General features: G+C 38.8%; 1 protein-coding gene across 3 annotated transcripts in view; it reads left to right on the top strand.

Moving 5' to 3' along the window:
* SRPK2 (SRSF protein kinase 2) overlaps positions 1 to 14414 on the top strand; it is a 279766-nt gene that overhangs the window by 188799 nt on the left and 76553 nt on the right. For all 3 annotated transcript variants that reach the window (XM_090287321.1, XM_090287322.1, XM_090287320.1), the window contains exon 3: positions 9699 to 9850. In XM_090287321.1, the coding sequence (XP_090143447.1) occupies positions 9699 to 9850 (152 nt within the window). The remainder of the gene's footprint in view (positions 1 to 9698; positions 9851 to 14414) is intronic.

Raw genomic sequence — 14414 nt, 5'->3', positions numbered from 1 at the left:
ATTGATGGACTTTTAGGTCCCAATATATTGATTTTTGCAGACATTGTCACTGTTAGTATATCATTAAGGTGAGTTCCAGTGCGGTGGTGTGTTGAGAATCATCTAGCAAATTTAAAATGGATATACCTTTCCTTGTTTATCATTTTACAGCTTATTTTAAAACTTCCGATAGCTGGCTGATAGAAAAGTGTCCCAAACTCTTTTCATTAATCTTACTTACTTATTAAAAATGTGAATATACTAGAATAGGTTCATGCTGCTGTAGACCTGAGCAGGGCTGTCGGATAGAACTCTCTGTGATGATAGAAGTGTGCTGAGTCTGCACTGCTCACACCAGAGCCAGTGGCCATCTGTGGCTACTGAACACTTGAAGTGCGACTAAAGTGACTGAAGAACTGAATTTTGCTTTATTTAGTTTTAATTAATTTGGCTAGTGGCCATCATATTGTATAATTATAGTTGCTTTTAGATTTAAAACTTGTGGAGGTTTGCGGAAGCCTTGTCCAGTGTAGTACGTTTTGCATTATTTCCTGAAGAGCATGAGGCAATCATTAGTGGTTATGGTAAGTTTCATCAACTAAAAGTCTCAGTTAACAGTCCTTTTTTTGTAGCAGTATAACCTGTACCCACCTGTCTTTGGATGACTTACAAAACGGAGCTTTTACATAGAAACATATGTCGGTCCTTAGTTTGCTAATTCTTACTATATGTATATGTCATCCTAATGTAAAAGGTTGGCTTACATGAAGTTTTTATACATATATTTCTCTAAAACCTGCATTTGAAATTTATGAATTGATATTGGTGTTTATAATATGGGTCATTGCCTGTATAGCTTGAGCCAGAAAGTCTAGATTTTGCTGGTGGCTTGAATAATAACATTAAACTTTGGCTCTGAAAGGCTCTGCCCTTGGCTCTTACTGCTCATTTCTCCTTGGCACTCAGACATGTTTGGAAAAATGTTGGCTAACAGCTGCTTGCATATGACCTCTGCTTGGATTTGCAGCCCAAAGATTTATTTTTTGGCTATAGACTCCACATATCAAGCAATCCACTCTTTTTCTATACTACTCAAACTCAGATGAGCTTAAAACAGAGTACATTTTCTCTGAAAACCCTTCTTCCTTCTTCCTTCTCCTGCTTGTTCTCTACCAGAAGTCTAGGAGACAAACACCCACCTCCAGCAAATGAACTACCAGATTCTGAGTTCAGGATTTTATCTCTTCCCTGGACTCCTCATTGGTTTCCTTGCTTTTCTGGCTTATATCCTTTCTACACGTTCTGCACAACAATTCCCTATGTTCTTTGCGAAAGCAAATCTCTGGTACTAAAATTGCATTTCAGGGGCTTCTTCTTGCCCTAAGGATAGAGCCCAAACTCCTTAGAACTGTGGATCGTTCGTTAGTGAGCCGACTGCTGCTGATGGTCTTCCCTATCTCCAGCCACCCCAGGCGGTTGGAGGCCTTTGTGCCTCTGGTCACCTTGTTTCCTGGGCCTTGTGTTTATGTGCTTCTCTCCTCCTTACCAGACTACTCATTTCTCAGTGCTGTGCTCCTTTGTGTCCTGATTCACTTCCTGGTGAGTGGTAGAATCACTGGGTGTCATTTTATATGCCTTTGAGGTCTTTGGTTTTAACTTTTCTGTCAGTCTTTCTTTCTCCACTTGATTAGTAATGATATTTTCTGCCAGAACCCTCAAATATTTCATAAAATATTAACAGTACCAATCACATAAGATGTAGCCACATCAGCCCCTTTGTTGTCTAAAATGTAGATTTTAGGAGATAAGCAGTCGGCTCCTCTGTTGTCTAATATGTAAATTAGTTGAAAAGCAGATCTGGTTTACTTATATCCTCACTAACTTAACTTTTAGTTGGTATGCTCCATATTCTAAAAAACAATGCAGTTTTTGAAAGTAGGAAAGTCTAAATGTCTGTCATTCTATTGGAATTTGGGAAATAAGGTGTTTCTGTTTTTTTTTTTAACTTGCTTATGCCCAAAAGAGAATTGGCTTTCATTCCTGATTAACCAGATTCAAACCAAGATCTCACTGTTGAGGCCAAAATCTGATAATTTAACATGAACTACTCTATCACTTATTGAGAACTTGGTATCTGTATTTAGTCTCTATTGCTGCACAACAAATTACCGCACATTTAGCAGCTTAAAACAGTACCCATTTATTAATTCACAACTGTCTAGGTCAGAAATTAGGGCTGCACAGCGCAGCTGGATATTCACTGGATTGAAATCTAGCTGATGACCTAGGCTGCAGTTCTCATTTTGATCTGGAAGTAGGAGAAAATTTGCCTATTCTGAACATTTTGATATAAAGTGGAATCATATTACATGTGGTCTTTTGTAACTGGCATTTTTTCACTTAGTGTAATGTTTTCAAGGGTGATACATGTTGTAGCTTCTTTTTATTGTTGAATAATATTACATTGTAGGGATATACCACATTTTATTTATCAGTTGATGCACATTTGGGTTATTTTTACTTCATGCCTATCATAATGCTTCCCATGGGTATTTTTGCAGAAGGTTTTGTGGGCTGTACAAGGTGGACAAATGTAGGTTTACAGTTGGTCGTGTGGAAAAAGACATTACCTAAAAGATAAAGCATAATTAAGGATATAAAGTAATAATAATATGACAAATAATACAAATAAATAACAATAATAAAAGAATTAACTGCTTTGCATACTCTCAACTATAAACTTATTTTTACCCACTCCATATGCTTTTATTTCTTTTGGGTATATACCTAGGAGTGGAATTGGGTTATATGGTAACTTTAAATTTAAACCTTTTAGGAAGTTCCAGATATTCCAAAAGAGCTGTGCCATATTACACTCTTGCTACAACATATGAAGGTTTCAATTTTTTCATCATTGACAGTGGTATCTCATTGTGGTTTTGATTTCCATTTCCCAAATCACTAATGATGTTGGACATATTTTCATGTGCTTATTGGTTGTGTTTAGAGAAATGTTTCAGTCTTTTACTTATTCTTAAATTGGTTTATTTTTTTATTATTGAGCTGTAAGAGTTCTTTTCATATTCTAGATATGTAAGTCTCTTATCAGCTATGTGATTTGCAGGTATTTTATTCCATTCTGTGGGCTCTTTGCTTTATTGATGATGCCCTTAGAAGCATGAAAGTTCTTAATTTTAATCAAGTTTAGTTTATCATTTTTTAGTATCATATCTAACAAACATTGCCTAACCTAAAATAATGAAGATTTGCTTGTATATTTTTTTCCTACAAGTTTTACGGTTTTTTTGTTCCTTCATTTAGGCCTTTAATTCATTTTGAATTAATGTTTATGTATGTGTGAAGTAGAGTCACAACTTAAATTTTTTGCATACTAATTCTGTTTGTTCCAGTACCATTTGCTTGACAAGGTGTTGGCACCCTTGTCAAAAATTTGTATGTGTCTTCCCTCCCATGACTTCTTAAGTGCTTCTAGTGATTCTTACATGGATAACCTCTTAATGGGTTTCATGAAGATTGATTAAATGTATTTCATGACTATGTACTTGGTAAGATAACCTGTCACTTCTTGATTTTTTAAACAATTAAGATTTAATAAGGCTTTGAAGTACTGTAAAAGCTACCAGAAACTACTCTGAAGAAACCAGCCTTAAAGATGGTGTGACATTGTTTTCTCTTGCATACATCTTCCCTAAGACAGATTTACTTGTGTTTCTCCTGTGTAGTAAGCAGTAACAAGGATGGGTGGGATGAAAAAGAATCAAGGATTGGGATTATAACATTTGACAGTTACATTGTATTGAATCTTCCTGTGATGAATCGAGTGATTTGAGAGTTGGTGATAACTGATGTGAAGCAAGTTACTAGGAGAAGTCTTGGAAAAGTAATAATCATTGGTATGACCAGGAATCTCTGATTTTTGATGCCATATTTCTTTTTTGTTATTGGTGAATCTGAAGGGTCTAGAGTAGTGCTATCCAGTAGAAATATAACCTCCAAAGGATTCTAGTAGTCACATTAACAAAATTAAAAAGAATCAGTTGAATTAAATTTTAATAATATATTTCATTATTTCTGAAACATTAACATGTAATAAAGATAAAATTGTTCATAAAATATTTTACGTTTTGTACTAAATCTTGAAAATCCAGTATATATCTTACACTTAGAGCGTACTTCGGTTTGGAGTAGCCACATTTCAAGAGCTTTGTACCCACATGTAGCCAGTGACTATCTGTGTTGGACAGCACAGTTCTAGATGTTTTGAAAGATAACCACTTGAAATACTGCATGAATATTACCCAACTTCTTTTGTACTTCAAGGTACACTGACTCCTCCCTTTAACTTGATACATGTGGCTCTGAGGGGAGCTTTTTTCCTGCCTGTTCAATGTGACCCTTACTGGTGGGATGAGAAGTGTATGCTCACTGAGACCAGAGGGTCTGAGAATTTTGTTGACACAGGCAACTCACTAAACAGGTAAAGAATAATTGAGAGACACACATGACAAAGGAACCTGAGCCTGCCAAAAGAGAAAAATGGGCTGTGAAAATGAGAATCTCTTCTCTCTTTTCATAATCTACTCATTTGAGGTAAAAGCTTTATATAGAAAATACCACTAGTGCAATGGTTCTCAAATGGGCATGGTTTTGCCCCAGAGAACTGGTCAGTGTTTGGACATATTTTTGATGGTCACAACTGGGGGGGTTGGTGTGTTTGTTTTTGCTACTGACTGTAGTGGCTAGAGGCCAGGGATGCTGATAGCATCTCACAGTGTACAAAACAGTGCCCACAGCAATGAGTTATCTGGCCCAAAAGTTGGTAGTATTGAGCACAATATACCACACACTGGTAGAACAAGACCTTCCAATTCTTTCATTACTTGTTACAAGGTTTGTGCAGGGAATATAATGTGTTTTCTTTTAAATTCAGAATCTCCTCATCTTTTTATATAAACTTTCTACAGAAGAAATAGCCAACTTTCAAAGTATTTCTTATGGAACCAATTTGTCAGGTAGATAGATTCTGCCCACACCCCTGAAGAATGGGTCTCTTCACTTCCTCCTTGCCTCTGGGGAGTAGCAGAGCTGCTGGGGTTCTCCCTTGCCTCCCCTTCTTGGGGCTTCTCTTTTGCCTGGGACCATTCTCTGTTCAGTTAAGGGCATGTCTTTTAGGAGACCATACATTTGCAAGGCTGCTGGAAAGGTAATTGCACTTCTACAAGGTGTGCGGGAATTTTGGGATGCGCTCTGGCAGTGAGGTGGGTGTTTGGTAGTGATTATTCCCTTACATTTCTCCTTCAGGAGGAATGGTTAACTCAGGAGTGCTGTTACCACCCTGTTCCTAATGTCTCCTAACCAGGGAGCTGTAACTTTTGAGTCTTTGTAAATTCTAGCAAGTAGAAATCAATACAAGTCATTTTTGCCTTATAAATATTCTTTTTGTAAGTATTTAGTCATACTAGACAGTGTTTGCCTTTAAGATTACTAATGGGGTGTGATCCCCATCCCTTCCTCATGACCGCTGGTGTCTCTGCTACCTTCCACCCTCCTCTCCTTTGTTGCTGTGGCAGTTGGAGTTTTTGGTGGAAAACCACATAAATAAGCTGTAGCTAACTTAAGGCTAAAGGCAAAGTACTAAGGGCTGTTTGGGGACTCCTAGATTGGCAAAAATTTAGAGGTACACCTTAGAAAGGGGCAGTAGTCAGGGCAACTCCTCTGTTCTTGCCTCTTACTACCAGCTAGGTATCAATTTTTGCACCCTGTGACAGCTGACCTTCTCAAGGTTCCAGGGCTCAACAGTGAGCTTTGGTTCTGCACCCTAGACTGCGTACTCCGGTGAGGAGAGAGACTGGAACCAGCCTGCCATTGTGCAGAAGAGAAAAGGAGCATGAATACTGGGTAGGCCACCCAAAATGTCAGTTGTCTACCACATCAGTGCCTAGGTGTTCCCCTTGCTCCCCAGACTAGAGACCTGCTCACTGTACTGAAACTGCCCCTGGGGAACACACCTGTCAGCCTAACCCTTTCCCCCACAGCTTTGACCAGCGCAGCAAGGGCAGCGGTGGTCCCATTGTTGGGGCAGCTTGTAGCGTAAAGGAGAGATATGCTTCTGGCATCCAAGTTGAGGCTTGAGGTTTAAGTTTTCCCATTGGGAAACAGTTAGAAAAAGCAGTTAAATTTATAGTATGTATTTAATATGTTCTTGAGTTATTCTAGATAGCTGAAAGATGGTTTATAGCTGTAACCTTTCAAGCTTTTTTTTTCGGGCAGGATGGTATTACAGGTTTTCCTATTCTTTGTAAAAGAGTATACTACACATCACTTAGTTTTTTTGTGACAATTACAAATGACCATTACAGACCTTATGTTAATGTATGGACTCTATATTATTTTATTAATGGGTGTTTTCTTCAATTTTCAGTTTGGGGGGCAGTGTTTTTGGTAAAAAAGGTTGATAGATAACTGAATTCCTTCATGAAAATAATCATATATCAGCATTTTAATCAGTTTTTAATGAGTTATCCAGAGTACCTAACTACATTTCTTTTTTTTTAAATTTTATTGACAGTTGTCACAATTTCTTTTCCCTCTGCTCCCTTCCATCCACCCTGTGACCCCCATCCCCCCAGTTGTCCCACCATTTTAGTCCATGTCCATTGGTTGTGCATATAGTTCTTCTCAACATCTTCCTATCTACTCCACTCCCTCTTCCTATGCTGCTTAATTCCTGCATCATCTCCCTCCCTTTTCCCCTTTCCCCCTCCCTGCTGACCTCCTCTCAATATGTTCCCCATACCTGTATTTCTTTTTCCCCTCTCGTTGCCCAATTAGTTTGCCTTTGTTTCAATTCCCTAGCTTCTGCTGTCGGTTGTTGTGATACAGTTTTCATTTTAATCCTCCTTCTTCTAAACCAGTCCCTTTAACATCTCATATAACAGTGGTTTGGATCTGATGAACTCCTTCAGTTTAACTTTGTCCTGGAAGCACTTTCTCTGCCCTTCTATCCTGAATGACAGCTTTGCTGGATAGAGTAATCGTGGTTGTAAGTTTTTGATTTTCATTACTTTGAATATTTCTTGCCAGTCCCTTCTTGCCTGTAAATTCTCCTTTGAGAAATCAGCTGATAGTCTAATTGGGACCCCTTTGTACATAATTCTTCTCCTTTCTCTTGCTGCTTTTAAGATTCTCTATCTTTAATTTTTGACATTTTGATTATAATGTGTCTTGGTGTGGTTCTCCCTGGGTCCAGTTTATCTGGAACTCTCTGTGCTTCCTGGACCTGTAAGTCCATTTCCTTCTCCAAGTTTGGGAAGTTCTGCTTCATTATTTTTTCACATAATTTTTCAATTTCTGTTTCTTCTTCACCCTCTGGCAATCCTATAATTCGAATGTTCGTTTGCTTATAGCTGTCCCAGAGGTTTCTGGCCTCTCCTCATATTCCTCACTTTTTGTTTCCTCTTTCTGCCCTGGTTGACTGTTTGTTCCCTCCCTGTGTTTTGATTTGTTGATTTGATCCCTGGCTTTTCCTTCCTCACCACTTGTATGTATTTTTGTTCATTTCAGCAGGACTAGCCTTCATTCCTTCCCTGCCTTGATTAAGTCCCGCTGTTAGGTTTGTAAACTGCCTTATGACTATAACTCTGAACTGAGCCTCAGAAAGATTCTTTATTTAATCATCGGTCAAGTCCTTTGTTTTTTGGTGAGCTGCGTGATTGGTATTTGAATCATTAATTCTGCCATTCTGACCATTTTGTTTATCTTTCCCTCTTGGGCAGGGTGCTGTCACACCTCCTACGGTATATTGGGCGGAGCCTCCTGTACTCGCTCACAACCTGGCGACCTTTCTCACCACAGTGTGGCGCTTTGCGTGGGGCGGGGGGGTGGGGGGGGTGCAGTAAGGGTCCAAGATGGATTTCTGCTGTTACTCTCCACTGAGAGACCGGGAGCCTCCTCCTCTGTCCCACCCCACTGGGCCTCACAGTCCAAGACAATGGGGGTCTGCCTTCCCCGGCATTGGAATTGAGAGCCGACGGGTCTGGTCTGCAGCCAGGGCTGGCTCCCGGCGCTTCTCTCCTCCCCCCAAATACAGGTGTCTGCTTACCGGGTTCCGCTGTTCGTTGCTACAGCTGCTGCCTCCAGCACAGCTCGATCTTTCAGCCGCAGGTTCGCTGCTCCTACACGTCCGGACAAGCATCACTTGTTTATGACTGTATACGTTGGACTTCCATGTAGCTTTATTTTCTGGAACTTCTGGTTATTTTTGGTTTTGTGGTAGTTGTAGTCCTTCTTAGTTGTGAGAGAGACAGATCATGTCGGTCTGTGCCTCCGTCTTGGCTGGTGCCCCTAACCACATTTCTACTAGTGTTGTAGGAAAAGAAACTGATTAAAATAATGGAAAATAAGCCCCTCTATAAGTTCAGACCAGCTTTCATATGTCTTTTTACAATCTCTGTGGCATCTGTTTATATATCATGGGGGGGATACCCCTTTATTTCACTTATATTTTATAATATTGTCAGGACTTAAAAAATATTGAACCTCTGGGTGAAAATGTGCCTGTAAAAAACACAGGGGAACAATTTTTAACATAATTCCTGTTGAGTTAAATTTTTTCAGTTGTTTTAGACTTAAATAGGCATGCTGATTTGAAAACAGCAGTTAGTTTTCTTCTATCACGTCAAGTTTTTTCTGTACAGCTTATCTTAATGCAACCACTGTATGCTGGATCCATCCTGGATTGAGGGAAGCATTAGTGCTCTCCTATTGGCTGAGAGCCAACCTCCCTCAAGTGGGGAGGGGTGGGGGACGACTCTGGAAACCAGCGACAGGTACATACTTGTCTAGGCTATTCTGTTACACATGAGACGGTGTGGTGAGAGGTTGTGTGCTGCTCTATATAGTGAATCGTATTCCGAAATGTAGTCCGAGTTCTTATCAGTATACAAGGAGTTAGCAGAATTTATTTATTTATTTACATACATATTTATTTCCTTTTCAAATTGGCCTCCAAGATCTGACCTCAAACCTGGTAATCCAAATATTCTACATGAGCCACTTGTTGACAAAAAGAACATAAAACTGAATCTCATGAAGCAATTTGTGAAAGCTTGGCCAACTGAAGGAGACTGTTTCAAGTATCTCATTTTGACATTTCCTAGCCTGTCGTTGTAAAGATAAAATACCTTAATATGTATGTTTGGTAGCAGAACTTTACTACTTGTACACAATTTGACTTACAGTAACAATATATAGCCTTTTTATGAATAAAATAATTCTAAATAACCAGTATATTCAGGTGATTTTTTCTTTATTTTCCTTTGTATGTACATTTTGTATGATTTTTGGGACAAAGGGAGGGTATCCTGTACCTTAAAAAGTTAATGTGATAGAGAAAAACTGGGGTCATTTTTGGATTCAGATGCCAAAAGTTAGTCAAAAATGAGTGTCAGATCTAACTCAACGCAAATTGTGTGCCCCAGTGAAATACAAGGGATATTTCTTGGCTAGAAAGGGTAGTTTTTTCCTCCTGTCTTATGTTGAAACATTATTTGAATACAGTTAAAATGGATCGAATGACATTAATTAACATTTCTTCTTAGCATATTACAAGTTCTATTATTTTTCCATATTAAGAAACTCAAGAGTGTCCATAGTGCAAGATTTACTTCTAAGTAAGAATTTTCTTTCTGCTGTTTCAGGCCCGAGCCTCAACAGAAAGCTCCCTTAGTTCCTCCACCGCCACCTCCTCCACCACCACCACCTCTACCAGACCCCACACCCCCAGAGCCAGAGGAGGAGATCCTGGGTTCAGACGATGAGGAGCAGGAAGACCCCGCAGACTACTGCAAAGGTGCTGTGCTTGCCTTCCCCATGAAGCTGTCCTGTAATTTGTTTTGGGAATGGATGGGGCGGGGAGCAGGGGGAGGGGGTGGTTAATGATACAGATTGCTTGGTCTTTATTAAATTAGCCTCTTGATGTCATTATTATTTTAAATTCTTAGATCATAAAATGTTGAATGATACCAGAAAATAGAAGCAATATCAGAAGGAAAATTAAGAGATAGGAAATATATATAATAGGTACATACATACTCTGGGTACTTTCAAGTGGATTTAAATGTGCTGATAGAATTAAAGATAGTATGAAGCAGGACATTTAAAAGCATAATACCATCCAAAAAGAGCAGAGACAGTAGAAGGTACCAGGCTCCTTATGGGAGCCAGTGTAATGTGTTCATTGCACTTGGCTTTTAAGTTTTCTGGCTATTAAAACTAACAAGGAACTGCTCTGTTGTCTGTATAGCATTGAATTACACAGTATTCATTGTCTGTGGAAAGAGAACCTGCTAATTTGTTTATAGAGACAGACTTTTTCCTGACATTATACTCAATGAAACACATTCTATGGGTTCTGCCATTGTGTGACATAGTGGATTATACTTTAGCTATGATTTCACAGAAGACATAGAAATTATTCTATTGGGGTGCTCTTGTATTGATGCTTTGTAAAGATCAGGAGCATATGGTTAAACCCCTAAAAGGCAAGCATGTTTTGTGGTAAAAATTGAGAACAATATGATCCAGACTCCATACTTCGTGTAGACTGGACTCTGGACTCTGTATCTTGGAGGAAGAGAAGTTGTTGTGTCTATTCAGTTGCCTCTTTGTAACTTAAATACTCATTTGGGCTTTAATTCCCTCCAATGGAAAATTATCACTGTCTGGAATTCTGAGTTTTTGAACAGTTGATGAGATATTTATTTACTATACATTAAGGAAAATGTAAGTTTGATTCTGTGCAGCATTAAGAGTAGATTGCAGAAGATGCATGCATTCAGACCATAAAGCATTAATGAATCTTAGGCTCTATAATATCCTAGTATGAATTTATTTAGTGATTGCAGGCCATTTGTGTGTTGGTTAAGGAACAGTATACTTTTTAGTTACCTGTTAAGAGGGAGAGAAAGTTACTATTCTGCTTTGAAAGTTTAAAAACTAATCTTCCACTCTAACCTGATTGTTCCATAGGTGTGGGTTTCTATACTCAAGAGTCATTGTTTTCCTTAGAAAACGGATTGTGGATCTTTAGCATTTGTATGAGTAGTGATTATGACCCTAAAGGTCCATACAATCTGATACGGAAAAGAAGGTACAGAGACAGTTTGGAAATCCGCATTTCTTGGGTCGGAAATTAAGTTTGAAAGATGTGGAAAGTTGTCTTTTGATTTCGCTACTTATGCGAAGTGTTAAGGTAGCCTGTAGGAACTGTTATCTTCAGCACACGGGTTTCATTCACCATGTTGGAATGAGAACTGTTGTAACCCGTACTTTCATCCCTTTACCACATCTAGGAATCAACCCTGTGCATACTCCAGAGCGAATTACAGGGCTGTTAATGAGGGATCCCACAGTCAGGGCTGATTCTGGGTAACACTCCCTGAACTATAAACATCTTAAGAGTATTAAGTCAACCTCATAGGGCATGTTAGAGATGGTAAGATACTCTTCTTTCACTCACTGATATCCCTAACTTTGTAAGTAACTGTGCCTCTAACATTACATGCAACAGATGCCATTCTCTGAATTTTTTGCTATAAACCATAATAGTTAGTCTAAGATAACTGACATAAATGCATGCAAGGACAGATTGGAATTGGAAATGTGTGGTACAAGAACTGTGGCCATCTCCCCTTCCCACCAACCACTCCTTTTCCCCTGACTAGAATAGAATAGATAACTTTCCCCCCTGAAACCAGTTGAGTTTGTTACCAACATGATGCTTTATCACTCCTGAGTACTTTAGTATATTTTGACTACAATCAAGTACATTCTCTTGTGTAACCATCAAGATCAGGAAGTCAGTGTTGATATATTTCTGTCACTTAATCCTCAGACCCTATTCAGGTTTTGCCACTTGCCCTAATATTGTCCTGTATATGAAGCCTAACCTTTAGAGAATCATATTACATTTTGTTTTATTGTTTCTTTTCTTTAAGTATATTTTATTGATTATTCTATTACAGTTGTCCACATTTTTCCCCCTGGGGCCCCTCTGCCTGGTACCCACCCTTCCCCCCAGGAATTTCCTCCACCTTAGTTCATGTCTATGGGTCATGCATATAAGTTCTTTGGCTTCTCCATTTCCTATACTATTCTAAACTTGTCCCTTTCTATTTTGTACCTACCAATTATGCTTCTTAATCCCTGTATCTTTTCCCCTGTTCTCCCCTTCCTTTTCCCCTGTTCTCCCCTTCCCCCTCCCAGATGATAACCCTCCAAATGATCTCCGTATACATGATTCTGTTCCTGTTCTAGTTGTTTGCTTGGTTTGTTTTTGCTTTTTAGATTCATTTGTTGATAGTTGGGAGTTTGTTATCATTTTAATGTTCATACTTTTGAACTACTTTTTCTTAAATAAGTCCTTTTAACATTTCATATAATAAGGGCTTGGTGATGATGAACTCCTTTAGCTTCACCTTGTCTGGAAAGCAGTTTATCTGCCCTTGCATTCTAAATGATAACTTTACTGGATAGAGTAATCTAGGTTGTAGGTCTTTGCTTCTCATCGCTTTGAATACTTCTTGCCAGTCCCTTCTTGCCTGCAAAGTTTCTTCTGAGAAATCAACTCCTTTGGGAACTCATTTGTAGGTAACTGTCTACTTTTCTTTTGCTGCTTTTAAGATTCTCTCTTTATCTTTACCCTTTGGCATTTTAGTTATGATGTGTGTTGGTGTGGTCCTCTTTGGGTCCAATTTACTTGGGACTCTCTGTGCTTCCTGGACTTATATGTCTATTTCCTTTGTCAAATTTGGGGATTTTTCCTTCATTATTTTTTCAAATAAGTTTTCAATTTCTTGCTTTTCCTCTTCTCCTTCTGGCATCCCTGTTATTTGGATGTTGACACTTCTGGAGCTGTCCGAGAGTTTTTTAATGCTCTTCTTGTTTTTTGAGTTCTTGTTTATTCATTCTGTCCTGGTTGATTAATTATTTCTTATGTTCCAAATTGTTGATTTGAACCCTGGCTTCCCTCTCTTCACTATTGGTTCCTTATGGATTTTTCTTTATTTTACTTAGTGTAGCCTTTATTTCTCCCCTTATGTTTTTTCCCTGCCCAATGAGTTCTCTGAGCATCCTTATCACCAATGTTTTGAACTCTGTATCTGATAGGTTGGTTATCTCCATTTCATTTAATTCTTTTTCTGGGGTTTTGTTTTATTCCTTCATTTGAGCTGTATTTCTTTGTCTCCTCGATTTGGTAGCCTGTTTGTTTCTCTGTATCAGGTAATGCTGCTTTGACTCCCTGTGTTGGCATACCTATCCAGCTTGTTCCTTTCCATCTGTTTAGCTCCTTAACTCTATCCTTGGAGGAATATCTTACCCTAAAGGCTTTAGTTTCTTCATCTATGATATAATATCTCCTTAGTATAATATATAATAACATCACCTAAGATTTTATGAAGAATAAAATGAGACAGATATGTAAAGTGTGTAGCATACTACCTTGACACATGGAAGATTTTTTGGAAATATGAATTTTACTGTCTTCTGTCCTGTCTTTGTTCTATCATTCTCCTCTCAGCTGTGTTCCCATCTGTACTTGGATTCTACACCCATTTGTGCTGGTTCCCTCAGTGGTCTAACTGCATTGCTTGTGGTGGGTTTGTTTCCCTAGCCTCTGCAGGGAGAGAGCTGTCAACATTGCTTTTCTGTCTTCCTGTGTTACTTCCTTGTCACCTCTGGTCAGTTATCTGGGGCAGGACTGTAGCAGCAGGCTTGCAGTTTACTCAGACTTCTACTTCCAAGCCCAGAGGATAACAAGGGTCAGGCACTGGGTCATCCTGTAAACAAACAGTTTCAGGAGGCTGTTGTGTAATGTAATATGTGCTCACTCAGGAGCGTGAGCATAAAGCCCTTTCATCAAGGTAAAGCCTCCTCCTTTGGGGAGATTTTAGTGAAATGTCGATTTTCATAGTGTGATCTTTGTACCACCTGCATCAGAATCACTGTGGGTGCCTGGTAAATGCTTCTTTGCTGTACTGTAAATATTGACTCCAAATATTTAACAAGTTCATTAGGTGGTATTTCTGCACATTGAAGCTAAGGCCAGTTTGTCTAAGACATGTACAGTTTCCTCTAATACTCCAGAGAAGTGAGCCTTCTCTGTACTTTTTACTCTGTGACTGATTCACTGTATAAGGGAAACAACTGCTTTGAACTACCTCATGTTCCATAATTGTTTCAGAATTTTCCCAGAACCCTCAGCACATATTTGTTGCAAGGACCAGCATATGGTGGTAGTAAGAATGATTCTTTGTTATATCATGGTACCTGCAGTGATGGACTCCTCAGAGATCCCGTTTTATGGCTTTCCTAAATTATTCTTTGATAGCTTGCACCTTGTACAATTTTATCAT

The sequence above is a fragment of the Furipterus horrens genome, unplaced genomic scaffold (assembly GCF_987537825.1).
Source record: "Furipterus horrens unplaced genomic scaffold, mFurHor1.1.pri manual_scaffold_9, whole genome shotgun sequence".
NCBI classification, from domain to species: domain Eukaryota; kingdom Metazoa; phylum Chordata; class Mammalia; order Chiroptera; family Furipteridae; genus Furipterus; species Furipterus horrens.
The sequence above is the reverse complement of the archived record's forward strand: the minus strand, read 5'-3'. Positions and strand labels throughout refer to the sequence as shown.